The sequence below is a fragment of the Chelonoidis abingdonii genome, chromosome 1, assembly GCF_003597395.2.
Source record: "Chelonoidis abingdonii isolate Lonesome George chromosome 1, CheloAbing_2.0, whole genome shotgun sequence".
NCBI lineage: Eukaryota > Metazoa > Chordata > Testudines > Testudinidae > Chelonoidis > Chelonoidis abingdonii.
Window position 1 is genome coordinate 166,031,535 of NC_133769.1, and position 14,063 is coordinate 166,045,597.

The 14,063-nt window shown below is 39.4% G+C and overlaps 2 protein-coding genes across 4 annotated transcripts in view; one reads left to right on the plus strand and one right to left on the minus strand.

The window, feature by feature from the left end:
- The window catches only part of CMSS1 (cms1 ribosomal small subunit homolog), a 372,753-nt gene that overhangs the window by 253,351 nt on the left and 105,339 nt on the right, over positions 1–14,063 (minus strand). The window lies entirely within an intron of this gene.
- Positions 1–14,063, plus strand: part of FILIP1L (filamin A interacting protein 1 like) — a 126,140-nt gene that overhangs the window by 13,125 nt on the left and 98,952 nt on the right. For both annotated transcript variants that reach the window (XR_012657021.1, XM_032776663.2), the window contains exon 3: positions 3,604–3,782. Coding sequence is in view for 1 of the 2 variants with exons in the window: in XM_032776663.2 (XP_032632554.2) it covers positions 3,604–3,782 (179 nt within the window). In the remaining variant the exon portion in view is untranslated. The remainder of the gene's footprint in view (positions 1–3,603; positions 3,783–14,063) is intronic.

The following is a 14,063-nucleotide window of genomic DNA, read 5'->3' on the forward strand; positions in this document are numbered from 1 at the left end:
GTCGATTTCCGTCCACACTAACCCTAATCCGATATGTTTATATCGATTTTAGCGCTACTCCTCTTGTCTGGGAGGAGTGCAGAAATCGATATAAAGTGCTCTTTATATCGCTATAAAGAGCGTTGTAGTGTAGACCAGGCCTAAGATAGCAATTTCCACCCTATTGGAATCATATACACATTTTTGAAGCAATGAAGAAAGATGGACAAAAATCTGGCACATGTCAAAAGTCATTGGCCTCCCAAAACCACCACCTAGTAAAACTCAGACATCACTGTACGTGCTGCTTTCTATGTGGCTCAAGGTTCTAGAGCATCTAATTTTACAGCAACCACCACCAGAGGTACAAAACACCTTGAATGGCAAGCAAGCAGGCTTTCGATAAGGTCGAAGCACATGTGACCAAGTACTTCCCTAACCACATTCATTCAAAACGGTTTTCAAAGAAACCTTGAAAACAGGCACTATTTTCCTTGACCTCACTGCAACATATCACATGGTGTGGCACACGGGTTTACTTGTTGAACTATCAAGAGTCCTCCCTCCAAGGGTTACTGATGCCATCGAACTGCTACTCTGAGACAGATGGTCCAGAGTGCATGCAGGTGAGAAAACAAGTGCTTGGAAAAAACAGATGAATGGGTTATCCCAGGGGTCTGTTTTAGCGCCAATCATGTTCCAGCTATACATCAACGATCTATCATCCACCCAGTCATGGAAGTTCATTTATGCCGACAACATTTGCTGCAGGCTACAGGCTGAGACTTTCTCCGAGCTCGAGAAGACCCTGAGTGATGATGCTATAAAACTGTTCGACTACTGCAAGACCTGGCGCCTTCAGCCTAGCACTAGCAAGACTGTCCCTAGCACATTCCACCTCCACCATGCCAATGCTAAAAGAGAACTAAACATCATAATGAATGGCCAGAGGCTGAAGCATGAAGCATACCCTGCATGTCGAGAGTGTGACCCTCAACCAAACACTGACATACAATAGCCACCTGAGAAAAGGTCAAGACATGCAACAACCTTCTCAGCAAATTAGCAGGCTCTTTTTGGGGAATAGATGCTTCAACCCTAAGGACCTCAGTCCTTGCCATCTCATACTCAATAGCAGAGTACTGTGCATCAGTAAGGAGTGGGTCGGCACACGCCAAACTTGATATGCAACTCAGCTCAACAATGTGTATCATCACAGGAACTCTCTGACTAACTCATCTGCCATGGCTTCCAGTTCTGAGCCACGTTGCTCCCCCTTACATCGGGGGGAGCTGCTTCAGAACCCACACTTGCCCTTGTTAAATGACCCTTTTAGCCCAGAAGCCACACACCTTTCCTCATGACACCCACTGTGATTGAGGCTGCCAAGCCAGGACATGACAGCGGAGTCCCTGTGGCAGGAAGACTGGTGCTTTAAGATCAACCCCCAATCAGTTCCTCATCACAGATCCTACTGCTCGTCTGCTCAGCTTCGACCTGCCATGTCATCAGGGGCTCTTTCTGAACCGATTCCGGACGGAGTAAAGCCTCTGTGCAGCCAATCAGCACCATCGAGGTCTTTGAAACAAGCTGCAGCTGCCATGCAGATTAAACAATGATACACATTGTCACGGAGTCTCCACTAACCAAAAGCCAGAAGCTCCACTTGGCCACTAAGAACGCTATTGCTTGGGTCGGCAAATACACAAATACTATATTAATAAATAAATGCTTCTGATTTTGTCACTGTCAGCATCACCAAATAAGTCAACAACGATTAAAGAGGAGGAAAGACAGCTTGCAGAAAGCTTACAAAGAATCTGGATCAGGTACTAGGGAAGATACTGGGACCCACAGGAGAAGAACAAAGAACATTCGCTCATCCAAGGAACTCATATTATACTCTAGACAAAAGGGTAGAGGTATAGTCCTTCCATTTTCCATCATCTCTCATCTTGGGAGAACCTTGAACTGACAATGACCCATAATACTCTTTGGTATTAAATTTTTTGTAATGAGTGGTGGCATGGAGAATCTGAGGCCTCTAGCATTTCTATGGGCCAATGAAGTGCCTTATGGGGAAAAGATGCAGAAAGATGAAGCAACTGAAAGCTAGAACTGGGCTTGCTTTACCGACATTGACGATTTCTGAATTTTTTTCCTGTTAATAGAGTAAAATACTAAAAAACAGTCATGACCTACTAAAATTGAATGTGGTTAAAAGAAGATCCTAGCCTTATACCACAGACTTACCTGTCCAAAAAAAGGAAATTAACATGATTGAGTCAATACAAGAACAATGACAACCTTCTGGGAAGAAGGAGGTGAAGTAACAATGGGACAAAGATTCATAATTCCTCCTAGTTTCTCTGGTTGCTGAACAATCCCTCCTCATACCTTCACTAACGAGATCAATGGCTCACAAGTGCAAAATCCAACCCTTTATTCCCAGTTTTGCACACATATTCCTGCACATTTTTAGGGGAACTGAATTTTAAAAGCTATCAAGCATTCACAGGTATTTTTGAGAAACAACATTCAGCTTAATAAAGTATCGCTTAATAAAATAACATTCTAGTTATGCCAATGGCAATAAATTTTTAAGCTGTTTAGGAAAATTAAAATATGTGGCCTAAATTTTTAAAAAGTGACTACTGAGGTTTAAGAATAAGACACCTTAAAAAAGTCCTGATTTACAGAAAGTGCTGCATGCCTACCCTCTGGAAGTCATACCCATTTAAGGTGTCTCAAGTTGGGCACTTACAGATTGATGCAAGCCAAATCACAAATTACTTGTAAAAATGTAGGCTTATATTTCTAAAAAGCATACACTTTACTTTCAAACAATCCTGTTACATAATGAAAATAACTTCTCATAGTTTAAAAGTAGCATTCTTCCATCAGTTTTTTTTTTGTAAGATAAACACCAAATTTTGTACATTCCACACCCAGGAGGAAGTGCAGCTAAGTGGAATGAATGTAGGACAGAGCCAGAAATGGAGTTCCAGTCCTGGCTTTACCATACATTTGCTAGAGGACTGTGACAGAAGTCACTTTTTGATATAGGCACCTACCTCACAAGGATGTTGTGAAAAATAATTAGTTATTGTTTGTAAAGGGTTCAGTGGAAAACATTGTATTGGTGCTTAGTAATATTTAAACTGAAGCTGAAATTAAGATGGCTATTTTTGCTTAACAAAAAAAACCCAGCTCCTACCTAAAACAGAGAGCACCTTATGCCAAGACATCTGTTTCTCCGCCGAATTATCAACAATATGAGCACAGCTCTGGGAACAGTAAATGTTAATAGCTGCTAAGAAGCTAGTTGTTGAACACAACATAGTTGAGAGTCTCACAGAATAAAATCTTAATTTATTTTGCAATTTCTCAACAACGAAGGGGAGTTAAATAATGCTTTTCAAGTAGATTCCAAAGATTTTGGCCATCAGGTTACGAATACTATTTTCTATTAGGTTAAACTTTGGGCCTGTAGTACTTTAAAATGTCTCTCTAAAGATAATATTGATGACTAAGCAAGAATTTAGCATAATTTGGGGTGAACAAATAAATACTGAAGCAAGTAAAAATTTTACAGCACTGCAAGAGTTTTTGTTTCTTTTGCAGCTTGACAAACTTGTTAAGAAACAGAAAGAAACTCACAAACGAATGCTGGAGCAGCTTTTAATGACAGAAAAATCACATAGACAGATTCTGTACGAGCTAGAGGATGAGAAAAGGAAGCATATAGAGTATATGGAAAAAAGTGATGAATTTACAAATTTACTGGAACAAGAACGAGAAAGGTAAGGTTGCTTTACATTTGATAACAAAATGTTACTTAATTCGAAAATGACTTCTAAGTAGCTTTCTACTTTCTTGTTCTGCATTAAGTCTAAGACCAGAAAATATCTCCAAACCAAAATGCTTTGAAAATAATGTATATACAAACCACCAATGTACACAACTCTGTACAGCAGGTGAAGTGTGCCAATAAGTTAACAGATTCTCATCCCAAGCAACTTACAGTTTAACATTATAACAAGGACATTATACTACAAATCACAGAAAAGTGTGAGCACATTATAAGCTATATGCAGCATAGAACTGGTGAATCTTTCAAAGTTTTTGAAGGAGGTCAGTGTCAGGGATAGTATGAATTCAAAAGCAGGCATGCAGTCTGGAGTGGGGGAAGGAGACAAAGGAAGTATCCAGAAGAGATATGGACAGACTGAAAGGAACAGAGACAGGGTTGAAAAAGGCAGAGAGGAAATTATTAAGAGTTTTGAAAATTAGGAGAAAGCCCTTAAACACTTTCAGATCTGCAATGGTATCAAAAAAAACCTCTCTTTCTAAAATGCAACCCTGAATTGCCACAAACATCCTGCATAAGCACAGTATGAAGATTTTGCCCTGACTCTCACAAAGGAAGGATTAAAAGAGTTTGATGTCATTTACTGTCTTTAAAAAATAACTTTTAAAATGTCTCGCCTCTTTGAAACAGCAATTAACCTAAACATATTCCCAAAAGGTACAGGAAAAAATAATTGAGGAACATATCCTATTCCCTGGACAGCTACTCCAGAATATATGAGAATATCGTTCCTATTTCCGTTTGCTTAGGAACAGCTTCCAGATGGAAATGTTTGGGTGTGAGAACGTCAAGCCTATTCTAAACTCACATGATGCATAGATAATTCTTCCTCTGCTTCGCCTGTATAACATCATGTTTCATGTATTTTGGCACTGTTCGCTACTTTCACCCTTCCTGCTGCTGCACCTCTCTCATTCAGGTCTATCACAGACAGCATCCAGGCTCTCTACCAAGGACAAAGCCATATGTATGGAACTGCGATTACAAATAAATGTTATACACATAACAGAAGAAAAATTCTCTTATTCATAGATAAATATAAACAGATGTAGAGGGACATGGACACAGGAGGCAAGGAAGAAAGAACAGGGTCCCCAGGAGAGAGACAGTGGGCTTTCTCTCCAACCAACATATTGTAAAATGTTGATATATCAAGAGCCAACACACAAAACGTACAATGTTTTGGTTTACACTCTTCTTCCCAAACACGCACACCTCTCTCAAAAATCAAGAGAAATTCACTTCCAAGGACCTGGGCACAATAACCCAAGATACTAAATGAAACAAACTGTCATCAGCTATACCCAAATCAGTGGGAGTGTGCACAGACAGCAAGCTAAACTACACAATCCTTGTTAAAAAAAAAAGGGGGAGGGGGTAAATGTAGGATTAAGAACCTTTAGGAATAATAAATATTATTATTATTAATAATTATAATAATAATAAAAAGACTGTAAAAGGTTTACTACTATTATCTGTAGCATTTAGTAATATCTGTCAAGGGAGGAGGAGGGAATTATTGAGGTGATTAACAACACCTTAGAGGATGTATTACTAGATTTCAGATTAAATCCCAATTTCTTTGTTTTCTTTGGAGAACTCATTTTATGTGGAAAACCCTAAAGGAGTGTGATGTCACATGTTGAGCACAGTCCAAAATGTTTGCCAAGTGATGTTGCCATCAAGATCTCTAAGCAATTGCCTCACATAGTATGGGGGGGGAAATCTCAAATAAATTAAGGCGAAGCTCCCTTAATGTTATGTTCTACAGCTTGATGTTTGAAACACACACACGCACACACACACAAAACAACATTTTTTCCCACTTCAAAACTCCACTTCAAAACATTACCAATCACCAGTATTCTGATTTCCCGAATTTTGCATTCGGCTTGTGAACAAGCAAAGTTATGTGAAAAGCTTCACATGAAAAGCAATGCCAGTGATTTTGGGCTTTATTTTTTATTCTATTTTTTAAAAAGCAGCTAGTTTTTCATCAATGCGGTTTAACAAATTTTCCACATAGGTAAGAGGCAGCCTTCGCCTTTAAATGTGGAAAGTTATGTAACATTTCTAATATTATTATTTCCATTTCAAAGCAAAATCCAGAACTTTTGTTTCACTAACTTTGTCTCACGAAATAATTAAACTACAGGAAGAAGGTTTAACTTTGGAAGGGTAGCGTGCATGAAAGCCAAATGGGATTCTGAATAATACAGAATTATACATCCAAAATAATACTTGGATCTTTTAGAACAGACTCCAATCATGCTGGAGCACTAGAAATTGTCACTGAAATGGTTGTGAGACTAGAGGAACTATCAGTCAGCTGCAGCTCTGACTTATCACTGTGTGCCTTTTATCATCTTCCAATCTCAGCAGAAAGCAACTGTCTCCTATTTCAACCTGCACAAGAGCCAAGAGCTGAAATGATGAGTTTTCAGTGACATTCTTGGTGATGAAACACTTATTTATCAAAAAATTATAAAAAAAAAAAACAGGCTCCATCTTTCCACTGAGGTAGTTTCCTCAGACATTGCTTTTCTTTTGCAAGCAAACAGAGCTTATGGTTTGATCCTGCAAAATGCTGAGCACGCTGGCCCTGAGCCAACAAAGCACTTAAGCATATGTTTAACTTTAATCATCATAGGAGTAGTTTGACTGATTTCATGGGATGGCAACAAGACTATTTATAAATTGCCACCATCAGAAGTTTAGACTTGCAAGAAGACTAACGCTAGCTCTCTAGATGTGGAAACCCATGTTGGATGGACTTTTAACGAGACATTGGCTGCTAAAATCTTTAGTTTTTTGCTGTTGTTATTTTTAAAATCTCCTTTCTTGTTGCCATCCTATGACAGCCACTCCATAGCTTTCTCTCATTAAGATATACAAAATGGTTTCCAAATTGCATCTTGATGGTTAACATCCCCTTTCTGAGATTTACTCTAAGTATCTGCAGACACACGATGAATTTATTTTTCCAGAGTTGTTTTGCTTTTTGGTTTTTTTAACTGCTGCTAGTTTGTTAGTGGCAGGAGGAAAAATTAATACTTTCATTACCTTTATTCATTCATAGTCACATGTGCCAATTTTATATTAAACTTATTTTACTTATTAAAAACATAATAAAATTAATAAAGGAACAGGAATTATTGTAAATGCTGCAATAAATTTAACTATTGCAATGAGTAAATCAGGGTTAGGCAACCTATGGCTCGTGTGCCAAAGGCGGCACGCAAGCTGATTTTCAGTGGCACTCACACTGCCTGGGTCCTGGCCACTGGTCTGGGGCAGGGGGGGACTCTGCATTTTAATTTAATTTTAAATGAATCATCTTAAACATTTTAAAAACCTTATTTACTTTACATACAACAACAGTTTAGTTATATATTATAGACTTATAGAAAGAGACCGTCTAAAATGTTAAAATGTATTACTGGCACGCAAAACCTTAAATTAGAGTGAATAAATGAAGACTTGGCACACCAATTCTGAAAGGTTGTAGACCCCGGAGTAAATGCTGTTCTTTCTTTCCTTATTTTTTAAAACACAGCCCACTGTATAACACATTGCTCTTTGCAATTCTTACCAGCCAAAAAAACAAGCAGAGTTTTGTGAAGACTATAGGGGCCACTGGGCAACAGGGCGGGGACAATGGATAATAACTGGAAACGTCTTTCCCAGATACAAGCACAAAATATAACCTGTATGTGCCCTGGCCAAATAGGAATGAATTGGCATTTGTCATGAAAGAGGTGCCGGCATGCAAGCAATTTGGTGCCAGGGCTCAAGCACTTTTTTTTTTTTTTTACTTTCATAACTGATGCGGTAAGCCCAGAGGCGCCAGGGCTATGAACTGCCAAGCCTAAAGATGCCGGGGCTCAGCCCCAGCAAGCCCTGGCACAAATTAAGCACAGATTGGCATGAATCCTACAGACTAATGGCAGGGAGTAAGTCGTTGTCTTATGCCTGCAGAGGAAGGGTGCTGTTTTTTCTACAGGAGCCTTCAGAATAGGTAGAGTTAGGGGGTGGATTTGATTTAAATCAAATTGATTTAAATCGCTAGTCAGGAAGACTCGATTTATTCATGCATTTCTACATAAAAGTGCCTTCTTGTTGGTTGTTATAACCTTAATACATACTCTTCACAACTCAGAGATAGATGTAGGTTTCATTTTTAGAAAGTACAAACTATACATTTTAAAGTGATTTATTTTGAAAACTTCAGATTAGTTTTACAGCTATATCAGAAAATGAATGATTGTTTGGTTATTTCATTTACCAAAGGTAATCGAAGTAGATATTTATGAAGTCACTGGGAGGTGAACTATCTCCAATTCAACAGGTCAATCACTAATATTTGGAGGATTTTCATGCCATGCTGAATTAGGAGGAGAACATCACCAGACAGACATTTAAATTGTTTTATTTAACTAAAACAACAACATTATGTATTCTGAATTTTTTTCTTCAACAGTAAACATATAATGTTTTAATAAAACAAACGAATTGATTTTTTAAATTTAGTTAAAGATTCAAGTTTTTAAAAGTCAGGTTTGTTTTTGTTAAAATTGTTTTTAACTAAAATAGTTAAATGAAATATTTAAAAAACATTAAATTGACTATGTCAGCCAGGTCAACATGAGAAACTTATAATACTGGCTTCTGCAGCTAATTCAGTCGTCTTCACCTTCATTTTCCTGTTTGTTCATAATCTGGAAAAGAAAAACAAGCTTTCCTGGTTTTTCATGTCCCAAATGATTTCTCAATTTGGAATGAATTAGTCCAAAGGAAGAAAATATTCTTTCTACACCGTCAGAAGAAGCTACTGCTGTTAAAAGTGAGATTATCACTTCAACCAGGGTGACCACATAGCAAGTGTGAAAAATCAGGACGGGAGTGGGGGGTAATAGGAACCTATATAAGAAAAAGCCCCAAATATCAGGACTGTCCTTGTAAAATCGGGACATCTGGTCACCCTAACTTCAACAGTCTCTGAATCCAAGTGCTTAAGTGACTTCCACCAGTTCACTGGTGTGACTTTCTTTAAAATATCATCAGCAAACATATATTTCTTCAGTGGTTCTTATTCCCAAACTGGGTCTCTTTTATGGCCTGTTGCCATTATAAGTTTTCCCTTCTAGTGAGAGACTGGTATGGTAGATCTCAAATCAATGAAGGCTACACTCAGAAAGACCCGAAGACTTCTGGAATATGCTGCTCAAACAGTTTCAGTTTTGTTTCTACTGCCTGTCCCTCCCTTCTCACATTTATCTCCAGACTTCTTGTCCAAATCTATTCCGCCCCCAACATTCTATTAATTGAACTTTTTGAAACTTTGCACTTTTAGAGAGAGGTAAGGGATTGACTCTGTGTACACAAATTTGCAGAGGGACAATAGGTCTGTTATTTCTCACCTCTATACATTATTTATTTTAAAACATTTTTGCTGTTAACAAGCATGTTATCTCTGGAGACATAAATCTAGTTTGAGAACTGCAAAACTAAGCATCTCTGATAGTATCTTCTAGACCAGGGGTCTCAAACACGCAGCCCGCAGGACACATCCTGTGGCCTGCCAAGCTCCCATGCCCCATCTCCTACCCAACCCCCCGGAAGTTCCTTCCTGCAGCCTGCCAAGTTCCCCTCTGCCCCTCCCCCCAGAGTTATTTCCTGTGACCCACCAAACTCCCCTCCTCTCCCACACAGTGCGCTGCGTCCCCACTCCTCTGCCTATCTCTCAGCGCTTTCCCACCACCAAACAGCTGTTTGGCAGGTTTAGGACTTTCCAGGACGGAGGGGGAAGGAGGCGGAGAAGAGGTGGGGCCAGGGCCGGGATTTGGGGAAGGGGTTGGAATAGGGGCAGGGAGGGGGTGCAGTTGGGGCGGGAACTTTGGTGAAGAGGTTGGAAGTGGGGTGGGAAAGGGGTGGGATGAGGTGAAGAAGGGGCGGGGCCTCATGGAAGGTTTCAGTGATGCCACCCTTGGGCCAATGTACTAGTTCTCATGCGGAGCTCGTGGTGATTTGAGTTTGAGAACCCTGTTGTAGACTGAGCACTGAGTCCCATTGGGTAGATAGAAAGATTAACCACAATAATCTATACAAAAGCCCCTGAAACCCCATAAGATTGGGTCTCTAATCCATGAACAATTGGAACTCATTTACAAAACTTTTCTTAACCATTACATGAAGGCATTTTTTCATACTATAGAATTAGAATTTATAATCCCTATTCCATGATGAGATAGCTTTGAGCTATAATGTATCTTATTTAAAACTATCTTTAGATAGGTTTTTTCCCCTCAAAAAGCATTTTATCAAAAAATCCGATTTAAATAAAAAAATCAATTTTTTTGTTTTAAATCATTGATTTTTATCCACCCCAGGTACAGTCCATTCTGTCACCACAAGATCTCTGCTGAAAGTTGTCTGTATGGAGACTGGATGCAGGCCCAATGCTGAAGGCAGTAATGAGCCATGCAGCTGCAGTTATTACTATTTAGAAGGGCGGCACCTGCACAACTGCAGCACAAGAGCTATGGGGCTTGTTTACAGGCCACTGCAGGCAAAACATAAGATTAAGCATAAAGAAGGATTACTACTTTGCGCCTCTAAAACCTAAGTGTCTGGGATTTGACTGACGGTTTGGCAGCATGGGCGTCTTTTTCTCCTGACCGTCCTCCCTCCCCATTTTACATCTTATCTTCATATTTCATTTCTCCTTTTTCCCATTCCCTATTGCTACAATATTTTACTTCATATCTACAATGTACTCAGGGATGTACAAGGCTGAAAAAGACGTTCTAGTCTAGAAGAGCTTACAGTCTTAAAAAAGCCTTTTTCTTTATTTTCCTCTCATATGAAGGGGATCTGATGCGAAGGTGAGGGTAGTGGGGAGGAAAGAGCAGGAAGGCACAGATGCGCATTCCATACTTCCATACTGAAAGAGTGAAGGGAAAAAACAGCAAGGAATGCGATAGACATCCACTCTGACTGACAGTCCTTATACCTCCTTTGCTTCCTTGAGGGTGGAAACATACCAGTTGTGTCAGGAAATACAGTAGAAGACGAGAGTTGCAATAAAATCAGCAAAGCACAACGCTTTCTAACATTTAGATTAAGTAGCAGATAATATAAGCTATAGAAGTCCAAGAAGAAATATCCAGTTGCCTAAATACATTTAACTACACTCAGCATATTTATAATTAAATTCAAAAATGATAAAGGCAATTATTTTACAAAGTATCACACACATTATAGTATGAAACAATATTCAATTCCAGCAAAGTTATAGAAATGTTTTATATAGTTGTGCACTATTAGTTAGTATCTGTATTTAAGTAACAGGTGAAGTGATTGACTATCAGACTATACTGACACAGTTATTCAATACAGCTTGCAAAGCCATTTGGAATCCATTTAGACAAAAAGGTACTATACATGTAAATGTAAGATCAGGTTTATTGTCTTTAATTTTGACATATTCAAGAGACACTTTATATGGTATAAAAATACTACACTGTATCTCTTACACTGGAGAATCCACCATCCTACAACAGTTGCCACAATTCATATTTTCATTTTAAACAAATTCATCTTCTTAGGTATTCTAAGAAGCATGACACTGTCTATATAAAATGTTACAGCTAAAGTAAACACTTTTGACTTATTTATTCTACATGTGTAACCAGCAGTTTTTAATTTCATGCACACTAAACTATTGTTGTAGATTGAATTGTACTCAAATGCAATCATTTCCTTTCGGTTTTCTGGCAATGGGTTATATATTACATATGCCTGAGACTATGTCTTGCAAGTTGTGAAATGGATGCCAGATCTCTATTCATTTGACCTTTTTCATGGGTATCTAGTGTTTGTAGGTGAATGAGTGAGACCCACCACAAACACAACTTTAGCACTGTCATTCTATACAACACCCCCATGGGATAGGTCTACTAATTATACCATTGAGGCATAAAGACAAGTTCCAGGAAGTGATGCACCCAGATTAATTACCTCATGCTAGTATATGAAAACCTGTGTACCATTACATAGCATAACTTTCAACAGATGTGAAGCTAAAGCCTTGTCAAAATCCACATGATTCAAAGGTTTTCACAAAGTTCCTTGAGCATAATGCAGGGTTAAAATAATAATATAAATACTTTATCTTTTTTTTAAGTGAAAGGAAAATCAAAGAAAGTAAAATATCAGAAGTAGAAGAGCTTTTTGACATGCATTAAGAACTGATTTTTCTGTATGTTAGATTAAAATAATTAAACCAATTTCTTCAAAACACAAACACACATAAATCAGTATTAAAGCAACAGAAAAAGCATTCATTAATTCAGTGTTATTTTAAAATGTTCTACCTATTACAAATTTGGAGACAGGTCCAAGGACTGTAAGCGATGTTCATTTCTGGTGTACCTCGCTGACGCCAGTGAAGTTAGAGACAGGAATTAGCCTGATATTACTATTTATTTATTTAGATTTTTGAATAATTAAAAAGATGGTTGTCTACAGTGCTAGACATCCTGAAATCAATTAAAATCATAGACAACATTGCGTAATACAAGGAACTACCTCCATCCACTTAAAACCTTAACAAAATAAACAAACCAAAACCTCATTTCACCTCAGACCCAAAGTCTACCCTCCCTACATGGCTGGGAAAACAGACAAGCCTTGTTGCATGCCCTAAAGGTCAATGGGTTTAGCCTGTTTCAGACCAAGGAAGGGGAGTGAATTTGGAAGTCATGTGGCCCTCACAAAGAATGCCTTGCTGATAGCTCCAACCAATGATTGCAACCATAGCAGTAACTGCCCAAGGAGAAAGACGGTCTTTCTAGTTGGCAGGCACCAGAATGTTTAGGGCTTCATAAAACACCACCAACTCCACACACTCTACCTGGAACTGAACCAGCAACCAGCGCAGATCACTGAGCACTGGTATAATACATTTCTCGCAAGATGCTACCTTCACCAATCAGGTATTCACATTCTACATCACTTTAAGCTGCTAAATTATAGAGGTGCAATGCTGTCACTACAGTTAAGGTTGCCTCAATACTGCCTCTTAAAGGTCAACATTTCTGAGGCCTGGTCCATACTACGGGGTTAAGTCAAATTTAGCCATGTCAGGTCGATTTAAAAATGACTGCGTCCACACAACCAACCCTGTTCCATCAACCTAAAGGGCTCTTAAAATCGACTTCTGTACTCCTCCCCGACGAGGAGTAAAATTGACTTTGCTGGGTCGAATTTGGGATAGTGCGGACGCAAATCGATAGTTTTGGCCTCTTGGAGCTATCCCAGAGTGCTCCATTGTGACCACTCTGGACAGCACTTTGAGCTCCGATGCACTAGCCAGTTACACAGGAAAAGTCCCAGAAACTTTTGAATTTCATTTCCTATTTGGTCAGTGTGGTGAACTCAGCAACACTCAGCAGCACAGGTGACCAGGCAGTCCCCCCAGAATCGTAGAGCGTAGAATGTTTCTATGCTCCCCCTATCATCTCCATCCCTGAGGTTTTTGCAGATTAGAAGGCAAAAAAACCACACTTGCGATGACATGTTTTCCAAGCTCATTCAGTCCTCCCGCACTGATAGGGCACAGTTTAATGCATGGAGGCATTCAGTGGCAGAGGCCAGAAATGAATTAAGTGAGCGCAAAGAGCGGAGGCAGGACATGATGCTGAAGCTAATGGGGATGCAATTGGACATGATGAAGCATCTGTTAGGGGTGCAAACGGACATGATGAAGTGTCTGATGGAGCTGCAGGAAAGCCAACAAGAGCACAGACCCCTGCTGCATCCACTCCCTACCCTCCTCCCCATGTTCCATAGCCTCCTCACCCTGACGCCCAAGAACACGGGAGGGAGGCTCTGGGCACCCAGCCACTCCACTCCAGAGGATGGCTCAAGCAACAGAAGGCTGCCATTCAAACAGTTTGATTTTTAGTGTGGCTACAATAAGCAATGTGGCCTTGTCCTTCCCTCCTCCCCCACCCCACCCAGGCTACCTTGACCGTTATCTCATTTTGTTTTTTAATTAATAAAGAAAGAATGCACGGTTTTAAAACAATAGTTACTTTATTCGAAGGGGGGAAGGTAGTTGGCTTACAGGAAATTAAAATCAACAAAGGGGGCAGGTTTGCATCAAGGAGAAACACACACAACTGTCACACCGTAGCCTGGCCAGTCATGA